Here is a 14,647-nt window from a genome sequence, read left to right as displayed (position 1 = left end):
GCTCCTCACATATTTGTGAAGCTTTGTTCACATCAAGTGGATTTGGGGCATCTACTTTAAGTACAATGAACTTAACAGATCTGCTGTGGTCAAACTCTCTGAGCATTTCCTGAACCATTGCATTGCTGTGAAGCAACTCTAAACCAGCAATGCCAGTTCCCTCTTGCTTCACATAATAAATGTAATTTGTACACCCAAAGCCCTCCAAATCCATAATAGTTAACAGAATGTTGACTGTGATTTCAGAGCTGGCCATTGTCCTGCCTAAGTTATCCCTACCATAGAATTGGAAACTCGCATTCCAAATGTCAGCTTCAACCGTAATTACAGTCAAATGGGGCAGCAACACTCAGTTAGTTCAGAAACACAAAATTCAGTACTAAACTACATTTAGTCAAAACTGGGGCAGCAACATTTAGTTAGTTTAGATTCAGTAAAAAAATTAGTAAATTACACAAAACCACCACTTTAAAGGCTAGGTTTGCAGAAAACACTACTCCCTCCGTCTAGGTGTATAAGTCATCTTAGGTTGTGCATCGCGACCAAGGTGGAGGGGAAAACGGGAGAACTTCATGTTTTTTTGCTAGTTAATAGCATTGCATGCAATGAATTAACCACTGCATGTCATGTTTGAAAGTCTCAAGCCATTGAAAGCATGCACGGCCCACTATATTGGTTAATATGTCACGAAACATGAAACGAGAGGGAGTTAATGTACCGTGCCTAAGTGTTTTGGGATTATTTGGTTTTCGTAAGATGACTTACACACCTAGATGGAGGGAGTATGTTACATTTTTGTCCCACAAAGCACCGTGTCTACCGTAATCTTTTGGCAAATGACAATGATCGGTGGATTTGCCTCGGACAAGCATGTTTATGACAAATGGGACCCAACAGTCAGGCTGGCGTGGCACCACTTAACATCTCACATATAATGGTGATAATTGGTAACGTTATCATCATGTGTGCCCCTATGAGGTCCACCTGTCATTGAAAGAAAAACAAAAACTGGGTTGTCATCCTTCACTGTACCGCCCCAAATCAAGTCCACCACCCTGCCGCCGCCTGAGGCGAAGTCCCCGCAGCCGCACACTTCGCCGTCCTTCAAATGCGCCTCGTCCTGTCCTCCCTCTCCGCCGCACACCTTGTGCGCCTCGTCTTGTGCTCGTGCGAGACGACTGACGAGGATGGCCTACTCGCATCTACTCGTGCATCGTGTGTCGGCCTGGCCATGAGGCGATGCAACAGTGTTGTGTTGGGCGTCGTCAAGGAGCCTGCAGGGAAGCACCCTCTACTCACCGGCTCACTATGGTGGGCGACTCTAACTCGGCTCCGAGGAGGGAGCTCATGGCCGGTGTCGGGGAAGAAGAGTGGGGGAGGGACGAGGTGATGCTCTAGAAGCCACTGCAGCCGCCGATGCAGCGGAACGATGCACATGTGCAGAGATTCATCCAGATCGAGCTCGCCTCTGTCTTCATCCTCCTCCCACAGCATCCATCCGGCAGCGAGACCCATCCACCCCCAAGCCTGGCGGGGCGAGCTCCTGCTCCTCCTCCCCGAGGTCTGGCCGCTCCCACCACACGCCGAGGACGCCATGAGCACACTCCAGGACGACCGCATTGCCGGAGGGCGCGGAGGTCGCGACAAGGGCGGCCGTCCATCCCTATTCTCATGGGATCCGGGCTCGAATTGGAGCGAAGGACCACGAATCTGAGGTGCAGAAGGGGACGACGGCTTGATTCTTGCCAGATCCAGGCGAGTGCTAGTTAACAGTGGTGACATTCATTGAGCTCAGGGGCCATGACGATGGGCAACGGTGGCGCCGCTCTGTAGGTTCGAGGGAATAGAGAGAAATTTGGGAGGGGGAAGAACAGGATGAAATGCTGATAAGTTGGCCCCATGTCCAGAAAATGGTTCAACTAACGGTGTTAGAAATTTGTCCCACATCAGCCTGACTGGCAGGTCCCATCTGTCATAAACATGCCCAGCCGAGGCAAATCCACCGATCAGTGTTATTTGCAAAAAGATTACTATAGACATAATGCTTTCTGCAACAAAAATGTAACGTAGTGTTTTCTGCAAACTTAAACTTCAAAGTGGTGGTTTTGTGCAATTTACTGCGACATTCAGTAAAAAAAATAGGACTACAATATTCAATTAATTGGTAAGCACTACATTCAGTAGTTGAATAAATTCAGTAAAACATATGGCAGCAACATTCAATTATTCCAGTAAGATATTTTTAGAAATAGTAGGAGTATCAAACAACTAACAATTAATATGAACTTAGCTAATAGTATCAAACAACTAGCATTTTTTGAGCAAACCCAGTGGGGAAGATCTGCACTGTAACACTGCTATTTAGTCTTCAAACACACATACCTATTTTATTATGGAGGACTATTTTAGTGAGCATTGTTAGATAGTATATGGAAGATGCGGCTTCAACTGTCCGAAATTTCCACTTTGAGCTCACAAGTAGTTATTTCTGTAAGCTATTGTTCTTGTTCTCTTTCTTTTCTTTAGCCCTTTGATGAACTGGCATAGGTTTCACTGGCAATCTTCCTCTACACCACAACCTATGTTCCATGAGCAAGTTTATTTATACTGCCCAAAATTTACTAATATGGGTTGGATCATGCATTTGCAACTTACAGTATTTGTTCTGTTTATTTGCTCTCTGCTGTCTTATCATTAATTCTGATTTTGAAGCAAAACTATCAGTATCTAATTCTAACAGTATGATAGCACCATGGTTATATTTGTAGGTTTTTAGTCTGGGCACATATATAAGTCATATTTCCATTAATAGAATAGCTTATAATATGTAACTACAAAAGACGAGTAAAACCTGTTCACTAGAACCATAGAAAAGCTATTCCTTTTAGGTTTGGTGAGCACAAAACATATACATAAAGATTTTGAATCTTTATTTATTGTACTCTCTACAGGCCTACTGCATCCGAATTTATTGTTCCGTACTGGAAGTTCTTGAAGTGCTTGAATCGTCCATTTTGTATTGGAATGAGATTTAAGATTCAATACAGGAGTCAATATGTTCCCATGGAGCCTGAAATGCACTTTTGTAGATTTTAACTTTTGGGTAGGGGTACTTTTTTAAACATAGCATGGTTATGAAAAATGTCTAATTATAAAATGAATTGATATGAGAAGTTATGTCCTAGTTTGCTCTAGCTGTAGATCACTGAAGATGCATTAAGAGCTGTAACCTTCTTATCAAGCATGAATTTATAGCCGGCTGGTTCACTGATTATCCTCCCTCAGGCAAGATTCACCCTGTTATCTGTGAACTGAAATTGTTCAGATTTCCCTGGCAATCTGCCAGTTTAGCTTCAGGCATCCCTTTGTATCATCAAGACTTATAGTAGATTTCTTACTTTCTGTAGGCACGTGTGTTGTAGTTGTAGCAAATTGGAGAAGCTACACCCCTGATGCCGGCTGTGTGGAGCTCAGGAAGGCTATCTGCAACAAGCTTCAGGGTGCGTCCACACGGATGAATTTCTCATTTTCAGAATATCCATATTGAATAAGTAGTCTAATTGACTTCCTTGTTGTTCGGTTATCGATATGCAGAGGATAATGGTCTAACCTATGGCCCAGATCATGTGCTACCGACCAATGGAGCTAAGCAATGCATTACACAAGCTGTTCTTGATATTTTCTCACGTGGTGATGAGGTAATGTTATCATCTTTGTATATCACAATTTTTTAGGATAAATATGTTTCATACTAGCTTATATAATACCATGAATATAGCAGCACCAGGTGGTTATCCTGTAGTCCTTTTGTTGTTCCCGGTCCTTAAAATTTAGCAGACTGCTTCATTTTCTTTTAAACTGCAAATTTAGTTTGGGTCTTCCATGCTTTGTCATTATTGTGTCTCCTTATTTTTCTTATGACCCTATCTCTCTACCCGGCCATTTAGATGAAATTCCCTTTCGTAATAATTTTGGGATGTTTGTATATTCGGATGCAGGGGCAAGGGGAGGTTTCTCTTCTCTTACTTCGAGTTTAGAAAATATCTTTTCAGGTACATGCCTCACAAATTGCTTGCCAGCGACGGCTTCGCGAACCAGGGGCAAGGAAACCGTCGTCTTCCAGTGCTCCTTCAGCCAGGTGAGGTCCCATCCTTCCTCCTTCAAAATTCATCTCATGTACCTTCATGATTCCTCCAACATCACTTTCTAAGCGAATCACGGTAGTAGTATACTAGAAGAAAAGTTCTTTTTGTGGATCTAGAAATGTTTCACGGGAGCTTCATGAACCCATATACTATAACAGAAAGTTACGAGTGGTCACGATCAACAAAAGACCTGCGGAGCTTCATATTCAGTTATTTATTAGCTCCTTGCTTGCTTCAAATGTCTACATACTGTAGGAATTAAGGTGATGTTCTCTCTATTTCGTAGATTTTATTGTATATACATGTAGATAACTTCAAGAGGTTGGATGCAGATGCAACACATTCAGTTGCTCCTGTACTGTATAGATGCATGTTTTTGTAGGTGATTGCTCAACTTTTAGTCAACTTCCTTATAGTTTTAGTTCTGACACAACTTTACATGTTGTCAATAAAAAATCAATTTACTGCATATATAGGAAAAAGGAGAAGATCCACAGGAAGAGTTTAGCAAGAGAAAGTTGTTTTTTGCTTTGGTTAACACAATCAAATAGTTGCAGTATTTCATTTGATATGGTAAAATGTCATGTTTGATGTATGTTATTTGATTTTTCTTTCATGTGTTCCTTTGTGATACACCAATTTTATCCAGCCAGCACATCATCTAAACTACAAAGGAATGCAAGTGTTTATGCTATTTCAGTGACAATTGTATAATTCCCTAGGACATTAAGTGGTCTGGTTTCTGCATATGAAAATATTTTTTTGGAGGATCCGAAGAATGAAGATAGCAGACTGTAGACTAACTGAGCATCGAGTAGAGTGGTTTCGATACTGATATATGTACATTTCTGTACACCATTATATTCTGCAATTCATTCTAGCTACTTTTGTTATTCAGTCTATTCTAACTAATAACCATATCCTTCTCTCTATTGCCTTAGGCTCCTCCCTGCTTTACTTCTTTGACTTGGTGAGTGATTGAGTGATTTAGGCAGCTCTTTTGTTTTCGGTCTGATTGCCTGAGCTGAACATGTGGTTATGTTACATCTATTTATGTTCATAGGATACGGTCATTCTGATACTCGATGTATTTCGGTGAGGCTCTCGTCTTACTCACTGAAGTTTGCTTTCGCATATATATTTCGGTACTGGTAGTTAGTTAGAACTTTCACATGTCATATTTGTTGTCCAAAAAAAATTAGGACAACCACCCTGTTTTCAAATCCTAGATCCGTCATTGCCACCGACTACTTGGCTGATCGATTTTCCTCATGCAGTGCAGATCGACGATTTCTTCTCCCCATCTGCATGCAAATCGACCCGGCCTGACCTAGCTTGACCCCCTCCCCTGCCTACGCAGCTCTCCATGGAGGCAAGCTTCAAGAGGAACACAAAGCCAAGGCTAGACGACCATCCGGGGGCGACGGCGGCCAGCCTCTTCACCGATGACCTTATCCTGGAGATCCTCTCCCGCCTCCCCGCCAGGTCCGTCCACCGCTTCAAGTGCGTCTCCGTGCCATGGCGCGACCTCATCGCCGACCCCGCCAACCGCAACAAGCTGCCCCAGATCCTTGTTGGCTTCCTCTACATGACCGTCAGCGACAACGGGGGCGGCCACCACTTCGCCAGCGTCTCCAGCGACGGCGCAGCAGCCCCGTTTGATCCCTCCCTCCCTTACCTGCACGACTATGACAAGGACGAGGGAATCATCCAGGTGAATTCCTGCGATGGCCTCCTTCTCTACCGCCGCTATAAGAAAAATAACAGCGTGACCCCTTTGATGAAAGAGGATTATTTCCGTTTTGTCGTGTCCAATCCCATCACCGGGAGGTGGGTGGAGCTGCCCCCGCTACCCCCTAAGCCGGCGGCCGACAGAAGTAGCCGTATCACAAGCCTGGCTTTCAATCCGGCCGTATCATCCGACTTCCACGTTCTTCACTTTGAGCAGACCTTTCAGGAAAAGTACAACACAGGAGTTAACATTTACTCGTCGCGGACAGGAGCCTGGAGTCATAGGGATAATGAGATGGCTGAGAAAGTCATGCTATTCTTTCGGAGTAGATGCATCTTTGTTGGCGGCATGCTCTACCTCATGGGCAGCCTTGAACGCAACGACGGTCAGCATCTGTTGTTGGGGGTGGACATGGAAGGCAAAGTGTGGAAGACCATCAGTCTGCCGTACGGCCGAAGGTTTGGTACGATTGGATCGTTGCAGGGGTGCTTACACTATGTTATAGCTTCCTTCGATGATAACAACCAAATCTCTTGGTTAGAACTCTGGTGCCTTCAGGATTGCGATAGTAAAGAATTGGTACTGAAGCATACTGCCAGCTACAATAAGCTTATGAGCATGACTCGGAAGGAGTACATGCCGGTTGAGATTCATCCAGATTGCGACACCATTTTCCTGGTCTCATGCCGAGGTGATACCTTGGTAGCATATGATATGCGACATCAGAAAGTTGGACATATTCTTAATCTTGAGAAGAGCAACATACAACAGTTTCTACCCTATGTTCCTCTGTTCTCAGAGTCATTAGCAGATGCAGATGGGCAATAGTTTTTTTTTTACCTTTAAACCAAGTTCGTGCTTCCGTCAAGAATTGGCTCTTCTGTTGGCTGAAGTATTTGCAAGTGTACTTTGGAATCTGCTTGAAACATACGGCTCAATTTGCTGGTGCTTATACTTCTGCCTTCTTGATTTCCAGTTTATAGCAAATACCTTGGTAAACCTACAGTCGTGGACGATGCTCCTTATTACTGGAAGGCATGAATATGCTCCTTATTACTGGAAGAAGCTCCCTCCTTTCCTTCCTTTGTGTTAGTATAATAGTATTGCCTCCATCTTGAAGGAAGTTGCAACCGTAGTAGACCACCCTTATGCACATGATATATAAGTACGTACTAGCACTGTCAACTTCTTCTTCTTCAGTTAGCGTACGGCTTCTTTGTGCGCCTGCTCCCAACCGTCCATTCCAGATCCAACCGCCGCCTACTTCATGTACCACTTGAACCACTCCCAACCGTTGAGCTACTCCGTACTCCGTGTTCCGGCTGTGAGTGTCTCAGACCCGTGAAACCATAGCCAAAATTGCTGCCCCAAAGTTGGTCCTTTTCTTTGTCTGAATCTTAGCCTGAACACATCCAACACAAGTTGGCAGTCACTCAGTGTCGGGCGGCTACATACATATCCCAACCCGGGGGTGAACAATGCGTCCCCACAAATAGAGGATGATCTCACACATATTATGAATCAAAAGAGAGGTATTAAGTAATAATAAAACCGGTAAGATATAACTACCTACCGCAAAGGCCCCCGGTGGTAGGATTGATGCCGACGGCATGGTGAATGGGCCGTTACCGACGCTGACGTGGACAAGTACCCTACCGCCAGAGGCCCTAGCGGTAGGTGATGTTATGCTACCGTGAGGTGCGTGGCGGTAGGAAAAAGGGTCAGATCCCGATTTTTTTAGAAGTGAGGTCATGTCATGCTGAACTTTTGAAAAGGAGTTAGAACAGTGAATTTGGCCTCAGTTAGCATCGAATGTGTTCCTTCAAGATATGTTCAAGTGTGCTCGCCATTATTTATTTACGAAATTTGCTGCAACCGGAAGAAGTGTAGCGTCAAGAAAAAATTCAATGGCTGATAGTGTTCCTTCAAGTGTGATCCTCTGCTTTTGCTGGACCGTTAGCTTCTACATCCTCTGTTTCGTCCCTGGCCGACCAGGGAGCGAGAGCGCCGTCGAACTGCACAACTCAGTGACGGTTGGCCGTGTAGCGTATGGCGCAAGCCGAGTGAATTGCACGAAACCAACACATTACCGCATAGTTTTGCAAAAAACACTGGTTTACGAATTTGGGCCAAAACCATTAATTCGCAAAAATACTGATCAGTTTATTTGGGCATTTTAACCGCGATTATGACAAGTGGGTCCGAGAGAGCTGATGTGGCATAACTGTTAGTCCCTGGTAGTTTTGCAGATGCACCCTTCAATCAGAAAATAAAAATGCAATTGTGTCCTTGCCATACCTAGCTCGGTCGTACAGTGCCGCCGGCCATCCCGCGCTCGTGCCCTGTTGCCCACGTCGGTACCCCGGTGGCGGCGGAGCTCACCAGCAAGGTTTCTTCTTGGCTGCACCTGTGCTGCGCGTCGCCCTACTGCTTGCTCGCTCGCCGTTGCTGCTTGCGCCCGTGCTGCCCGCCGGCGTGCCGCTGCGCTCCGGTGATGTGTGCCGCCACAAGTCTTCTTGCTCCGGTGCTGCGCGCCGCCGCCGCTACTCTCGCTCGTGTTGTGTGCGCCCGTGCCGCTGCTTGCACCCGTGCTGCACCCCGCCGCTGTTGCTTGGTCCGATAACGCCGTCGTTGCCGGGAGGTCGCAGCCGCTCCGTGCGCCGGCCGTTTCACTGTCGCCATGCCTGATGGAGGGGGCGAGGTCCGTTCTGTGTGGTGATATAGAGGCCAGAGCCGCCGCTAGCCCCCCACCCCATCTTCCAGGAGCAGGGCGCCTCGGCCGTGGCCGCCGACCTCCACCTGGACTAGGCCGTGGCCGTGGCAGGCGCGAGGCCAGAGCCGCCGTTGCGCAGCAAGGAGGCGGCGAGCACCTTGGCCTAGGCCGCGGCGGCGGTAGCCCGTGGGAACGGCGGCTGGGGCCTCGAGCTCTCGATCCCGATTGGACTGGGCAGGGAAAGGGAGATTTCTTTTTCTTCGAGTGAGGGTTCTTTTTTAAAAAGACCGGTCTAACATTTTCTATCATATCATCAAATGCGGGCCCCACATGTCATAATCATGGTTAAAATGCCCAAATAGACCGATCAGTGCTTTCTGCAAATGATTAAGCCTGAAATCAATGTTTTTTGTCACAAATTTGTAAAAGAGTGTTTTCTGCAACCTTACGCTTCAATGTGGTGGTTTTCTGCAATTCACTCGCGCAAGCTGGTGCGTGGACGATACCTGTTCTGGCCCCAGCAATCAGAGGCGTTGCCCATGTATTTAAGCGAGATTGGTGCTCTCTTTTTTCTCTGAATTATACTCTTGGTCAGCTGAATTCTGTAAGATAGATAGAAACACCAATCGGGTTCGCGTGTGAGGTTCTTAACATAATTGGATCGAATGACTCCGCTGCGCTCAAGCTTCAAACAAGATCATTTTGGCTTCAAACAAGAATAACCAACGACTCTGCAAGACAGGTAAACATGGCTACATTTAGGTAAGCAGAAGCAGATTCAGTCAGTGATTTCTGGAACTACTTGAACAAGATCTGAGCCACTGAATTGTTTCATGCAGTAGCAGTCATCAGTTGAAGATTTATCGAGTAGTAATATGCATCGACAGAATTTAAGACCATCTTTTCTTAGGCATTGCATTCTCAACTTGTGATTCTTCTTTCTCGTCACATTATTAATAATACTGAGTGCAATCAACAAGGATAACTGGACATGCAAGTAGTTCATCTGAAATAACCATGGCAGGCCCAATGACCCAGCGAACTGCAGGGAAAAATCGGACATGATGCACTGTAGCCACCCGCCATTGTAGCATGACATACGTAGTGTGTCACTACTGTAGCGGAAAAAAAACAAATTTTGAAAAGCGAAAAAATTCCGACTTTTTTAAAAACTGGAAACATTCTTTCATAACACAAACCTTATTTGAAAATTTCTGAACAAATTTTGAAAACATGAACATTTTAAATTCTGGATTTTTTTAAAAACAATCATTTTTTGAAATTCCCATACATTTTTCTAGAACACAAACATTACTTAATTTTTGAACAGAATTGGAAAAAAGGAACGAATTCAAATTCTGCTTGTTTGACATATTGGCTTGTCTTGCCTTTTCTGCACTATGCACTTTTCTCAGCTCAGTCAAAGAAAGAACACCACCTAGATTCAAGTATTTCAGTTCATCAATTCCACCTGCATCACTATCAATGACATAATCTGTCAATGTTTGCAGAGTATTAAGCTGACCAATACCTCGTGGCATGCTCTCCAACCAATAACACTCGTGCCGAAGATTGCTCATATATTGTATGCCTTCTGGCAATTTCTTAAGGGATACACAACCAATGAGCTTCAATGTTTGCAAGTTATACAACATGACAGTGGCTTCCGGTAGTGCAGATATATCAGAATCAGAACAATATAGGTAGCGAAGATGCTTCAAGTTTGTCATGTCTGTTATGATTGACAATGTCTTCAATGCTCGTAGGGACATGAATTTTGACATGGCCATACTCAAAGACTTGCGTGTATCCAGAGAAGTTTCAGTCCACTCCAAACCCCTTTGGACCAATATTGTGCGGGCTCGGGGAGCTAGAATTTTCTTCATAGAGGCAACAGTATTGTTACTAACATAATCAAGTGACAAATATCGAACCTCCTGCAGTAACAAACCACTATCTATGGACCCTTGAAAAATTTCTTCATGTGATGTAGATTCTTGCAAAATGGAACAATCATTTTTGCTGACGGAGTTAGCAAGGTCATGCATGAGATCATGCATCTTGCAAGTAGTTGGTCGGTGGATGAAGTCATTATTTTGAATCTCCGCACATAACTGGAGGAAACATCTCGAGACTAGCACATCAAAAATTTGTTGGCCTCTTGTTTCCGATGCAATAAAGTCATTTGCCATCCATAACTGGATTAACATGTCTTTATCCATTAGGCTATCCTTGGGTAAAACAGCACAGAAGGAAAAACATATTTTTTCTTCTGATGACAAGTGATCATAGCTTAGTTGTAGTGCAGGTACAATTCCAGTATTTGTGAGGAGACCATTCTTCCAAACATCACTATCCAAAACAGAAACCCACTGACTATGATGCTTTGAACGAAGTAAAGCAGCCATCATCTTGATAGCAAGAGGCAATCCCTTACATTCATGAACAACACTCTTAACCATTGAGATCAATTCCTCTTGATTTTCCACTTGCCTTATGAATGTGTTTATATGAAAAAGCTCCTGTGATTGATCTTCATCCAGAAGTGATATTTGATGTGGAGGAATTGTGCCCATGATAGAAGCAACTTGATCGTTGCGGCTTGTAACAACTATAACAGTGCCTGGGCCAGCATGTAAGCATAACAAAGATCTCATATCATTCCACTTTTGTGTATCTTCATTCCAAACATCATCCAGTACTAAGAGGTACCTTTTATTGCCTAACACTTCACCAAGTTTCTTCTGCAATGCTTCCATCTCAGTCAATTCACACTTGTTCATTGTGACCACTTGTATTATAGATCGAATAATTTGTTCAATGACGAACATATCAGAGACACAGACCCATATGGCCAACTCAAAGTTATGCTTCACCCTCTCATCATTGTGCACAAGTTGGGCAAGAGTAGTCTTACCAATTCCCCCCATACCAACTATGGGAGCACGATGACATTATTATTGTTATTTTTGTTGTGGTCTCGAGCAATATTCTCACCACTAGTTCCTTATCAGCTTGTCTACCGACAACCTCTGATTCATCAACTCGAGAGTGTGTTTGTGGATGAACAATGCGTGGTGCCTCTGCATGTTCTAAGAAGTGGAAATTGTTCATCTCCACAACCAGTTGATCAATCGTCTCAAGGGAATCCTTCAACTTCCTACTCATGTGAAGACGGAAAACAACCGGGCTACTTACGGCGAAGTAGCTTAGCAGCTGAAATGTATACACATAAATTGAAATAAGAAGGCTTCCATTTGCAAATAAATCCCATCAAATTGAAATCGAAAGGTTTTCATTTCCAAATAAAATAAACTGAAAATATACGGTTATTGTTGTCAGCATGGGCTTGGGCTCCATTATCCGGAACGGGAGGGCAGGGGGCCCTCTCCGGCAACAGTTTGGTGCATAAGGCGCAACGAGGCCTGGCGATTTCCCTTGGAGGCGAGGTCTTCCTTCTTTGTTAGTAGTCTAGACTGGGTTGTGGTTAGGTTGTGATCTCTCATGTTTTCTTGTTTTTCCTTTGATATGCTTGTAAGAGGGTCTCCTCATCACCATGTATTGTTTTGGATGTGTACTATATTTATATAGCGTGGCGGAAGCCTTTTTTGGTAAAAAAAAATAAGAGAAAAAGTAAACTTTCACTCAATATTTTTATTTAAACAGCATTGGTGTTTTTAGACCCTTACTATCTTTACCCTATAGTTTGGGAAAAGTTAGATAACTCAATAGTTTGGAGGAAAAGTGAACAGTTTTTCAAAAAAAGAGAGAAAGCCTGCACCTTCCATCAAGAAAAAAAAACTGAGCCGCTTGGGAACAGTTCTCACCTAACCCTAGTGAGAGGTGATCTTGCACGTCGCATCACCACTTCTTCTCCGCCGCTAGGTCGCCTCCCTCGTCTTCTACCAGCCCTATCGATGCAGTGGATTTGCAATTATGTAGTTGCTGGTGTCGAGTATTCCTCTGTTTTTTCCCCAAAACAGAGTGCTCTGTTTCGTCCCCGGTCAGAGAGAACTTCAGAGTTCATGCTCTGTTTGCTGGACCAACTTAGCTTAGGCATTGCATTCTGAATTTTCTATGTTTCTTTCTCGGTACCACAATCTTAACTGAATAAGCCAGGCATGCATACATGTGTTGTTCAACCTTTTCTATGTGTGTTTGTTAATTTGCAGCGTATTACTAGGAAGATATGCCAGGAGAATTGTATGGTAAGTCAGCATGGCCGGAGCTGGTGGGGATGCACGGGGGCGACGCCATTACAGTCATCGAGACAGAGCGGCCGGACGTCTTTGCTCTTCTGAGACAAGAGGGTGACCTTGGAACGTTTCCGTGTCTATGTTTGGTGCAACGGCATGGAGCAACCAATCGTCACGCGGACTCCGGTCATCGGATAGACTGCAGGCCCTATTGTTCCGGCTTGAATAAACTAAATAAATAATAAGTGTGAATCCTATACCAATCGTCATGCATTCAAGCTTTATTTCAAGTGGATGGATCGTTTGTGGTACTACCTCTCTCTCAGTTTACAGGGCATGCGCGTACCCCTAGATCGTTAATATGTATGGACCAATAAATAAATTTCCCATTTGCTAGCTACTCTATTTCGTCTAGATTTATGATCACATTTGAGTGACAAGTGCAGTTTGTTAATACTCCCTCCGGTCCTCTTTGCTTTGCGTCTAAGAAAAAATGGTTTTTCCCGTAATGCTCTGGGCATTGGTAAAATTTGGCCAGTCTTTCCAACTGTGCCCCTACATGCATGCGCACCCGCTATAACTCCGAGCTCTCTTTCCAATGGCTTTTGCATCTTCCCAAGGCAAGGCAGAGGAGATATGCGCATGCAGAGTTGAGGAGAGAGATAGATTCGCATGCACAGAGATGGAAACGGAGAGGAGTCGTGCGCGAGAATATAGGCAATCGTTTGCATGCGCGCAGTAACTAACCCGCCGTCTCTCTGTAACAAATCAGGGGTAAACTCGTCCGATTTTAAGCGATTCGTTCTCTCCTTGGTATCCGGGTTGCATCTAATACGCAAACAAAAAAGGACGGGAGGGAGTACTCCTCTAGTTTGGTGCTCGTGAATTTACACCACTAAGATGCAAGCTCTGTGTCCCAATACTTTAGAAAAGATGCTGGGTCCAGCTTTACATTAAAGAAGTCCTCACAACCAGCGGTACGACACAATCCTATGAGAAAGGCTAGAAACATCCTACCCTTCTCTGGGGCGACGGCTTCATGTTTATAGCGCAATATTGTATAGACCCGGATATTGTTTCCATAATGTGGCATTGTCTAGCCACTTATCCTCCCAGAATCTAATTTTCGATCCATCCTTTATTGAGAAGGACCCATAGCGGAAGAAATGTTTATTCGTAGCCATTAGACCGACCCAAAAGTAAGAATCCCCATGCTTCCAATATACTTGGGATACCACCTTGGAACCCACATATTTCCTCCTTAGGAGGGTTTGCCACACACCATCTTCCATCAGTAATTTAAACAACCATTTGCCGAAGAGGGCCCTATTCTTGACCTCAAGGTCATGAATGCCCAACCCGCCTTGGTCTTTGCGACGGCAAACCACATTTCATTTAGCCAATTGATATTTCTTTCTCTTGCTATCTCCTTGCCAAAAGATTCTTAATTGAAAGTAATCCAATCTATGTAGAACTCCTTTCGATAGCTGGAAGAAGGAAATCATATACAATACCATATTACTTAGTACTGAATTTATGAGGACCAATCTTCCACCTAGAGATAATAGTTTAACTTTCCAACTCCTTAGTTTTTTTACAGTCTCTCCTCAACGTATTTCCATTCAGCATTTGTGAGTCTCCGATAATGTATAGATATCCCCAAATATATGATCTGAAACTGGCCCAACCCGCATCCGAACAAGTCAGCATAGAGGTGGGCCTCGTCCTGTGCCTCTACAAAGCAAAATAATTCACTTTTATGAAAATTGATCTTAAGACCCGAGAGTTGCTTGAAAGCTGATAAAATTAATTTCATATTTCTCGCTTTCTTGAGATCATAATCCATGAAGAGAACTGTATC

General features: G+C 44.1%; 2 protein-coding genes across 2 annotated transcripts; one reads left to right on the top strand and one right to left on the bottom strand.

The window, feature by feature from the left end:
* Positions 1-5,511: 5,511 nt before the first annotated feature.
* Positions 5,512-6,979, top strand: LOC123166416 (putative F-box/kelch-repeat protein At1g15680). The gene has a single exon (XM_044584223.1). The coding sequence runs from the start codon at positions 5,512-5,514 to the stop codon at positions 6,703-6,705; it is 1,194 nt and encodes a 397-aa protein (XP_044440158.1). The 3' UTR covers positions 6,706-6,979.
* Positions 6,980-9,849: 2,870 nt separating this feature from the next.
* On the bottom strand, positions 9,850-11,520 carry LOC123163632 (putative disease resistance protein RGA3). The gene has a single exon (XM_044580991.1). The coding sequence runs from the start codon at positions 11,518-11,520 to the stop codon at positions 9,850-9,852; it is 1,671 nt and encodes a 556-aa protein (XP_044436926.1).
* Between the last annotated feature and the right edge of the window lie 3,127 nt (positions 11,521-14,647).

The sequence above is a fragment of the Triticum aestivum genome, chromosome 7D, assembly GCF_018294505.1.
Source record: "Triticum aestivum cultivar Chinese Spring chromosome 7D, IWGSC CS RefSeq v2.1, whole genome shotgun sequence".
NCBI classification, from domain to species: domain Eukaryota; kingdom Viridiplantae; phylum Streptophyta; class Magnoliopsida; order Poales; family Poaceae; genus Triticum; species Triticum aestivum.
Note: the sequence above shows the minus strand (reverse complement) of the source record. Positions and strands in the feature narration are given on the sequence as shown.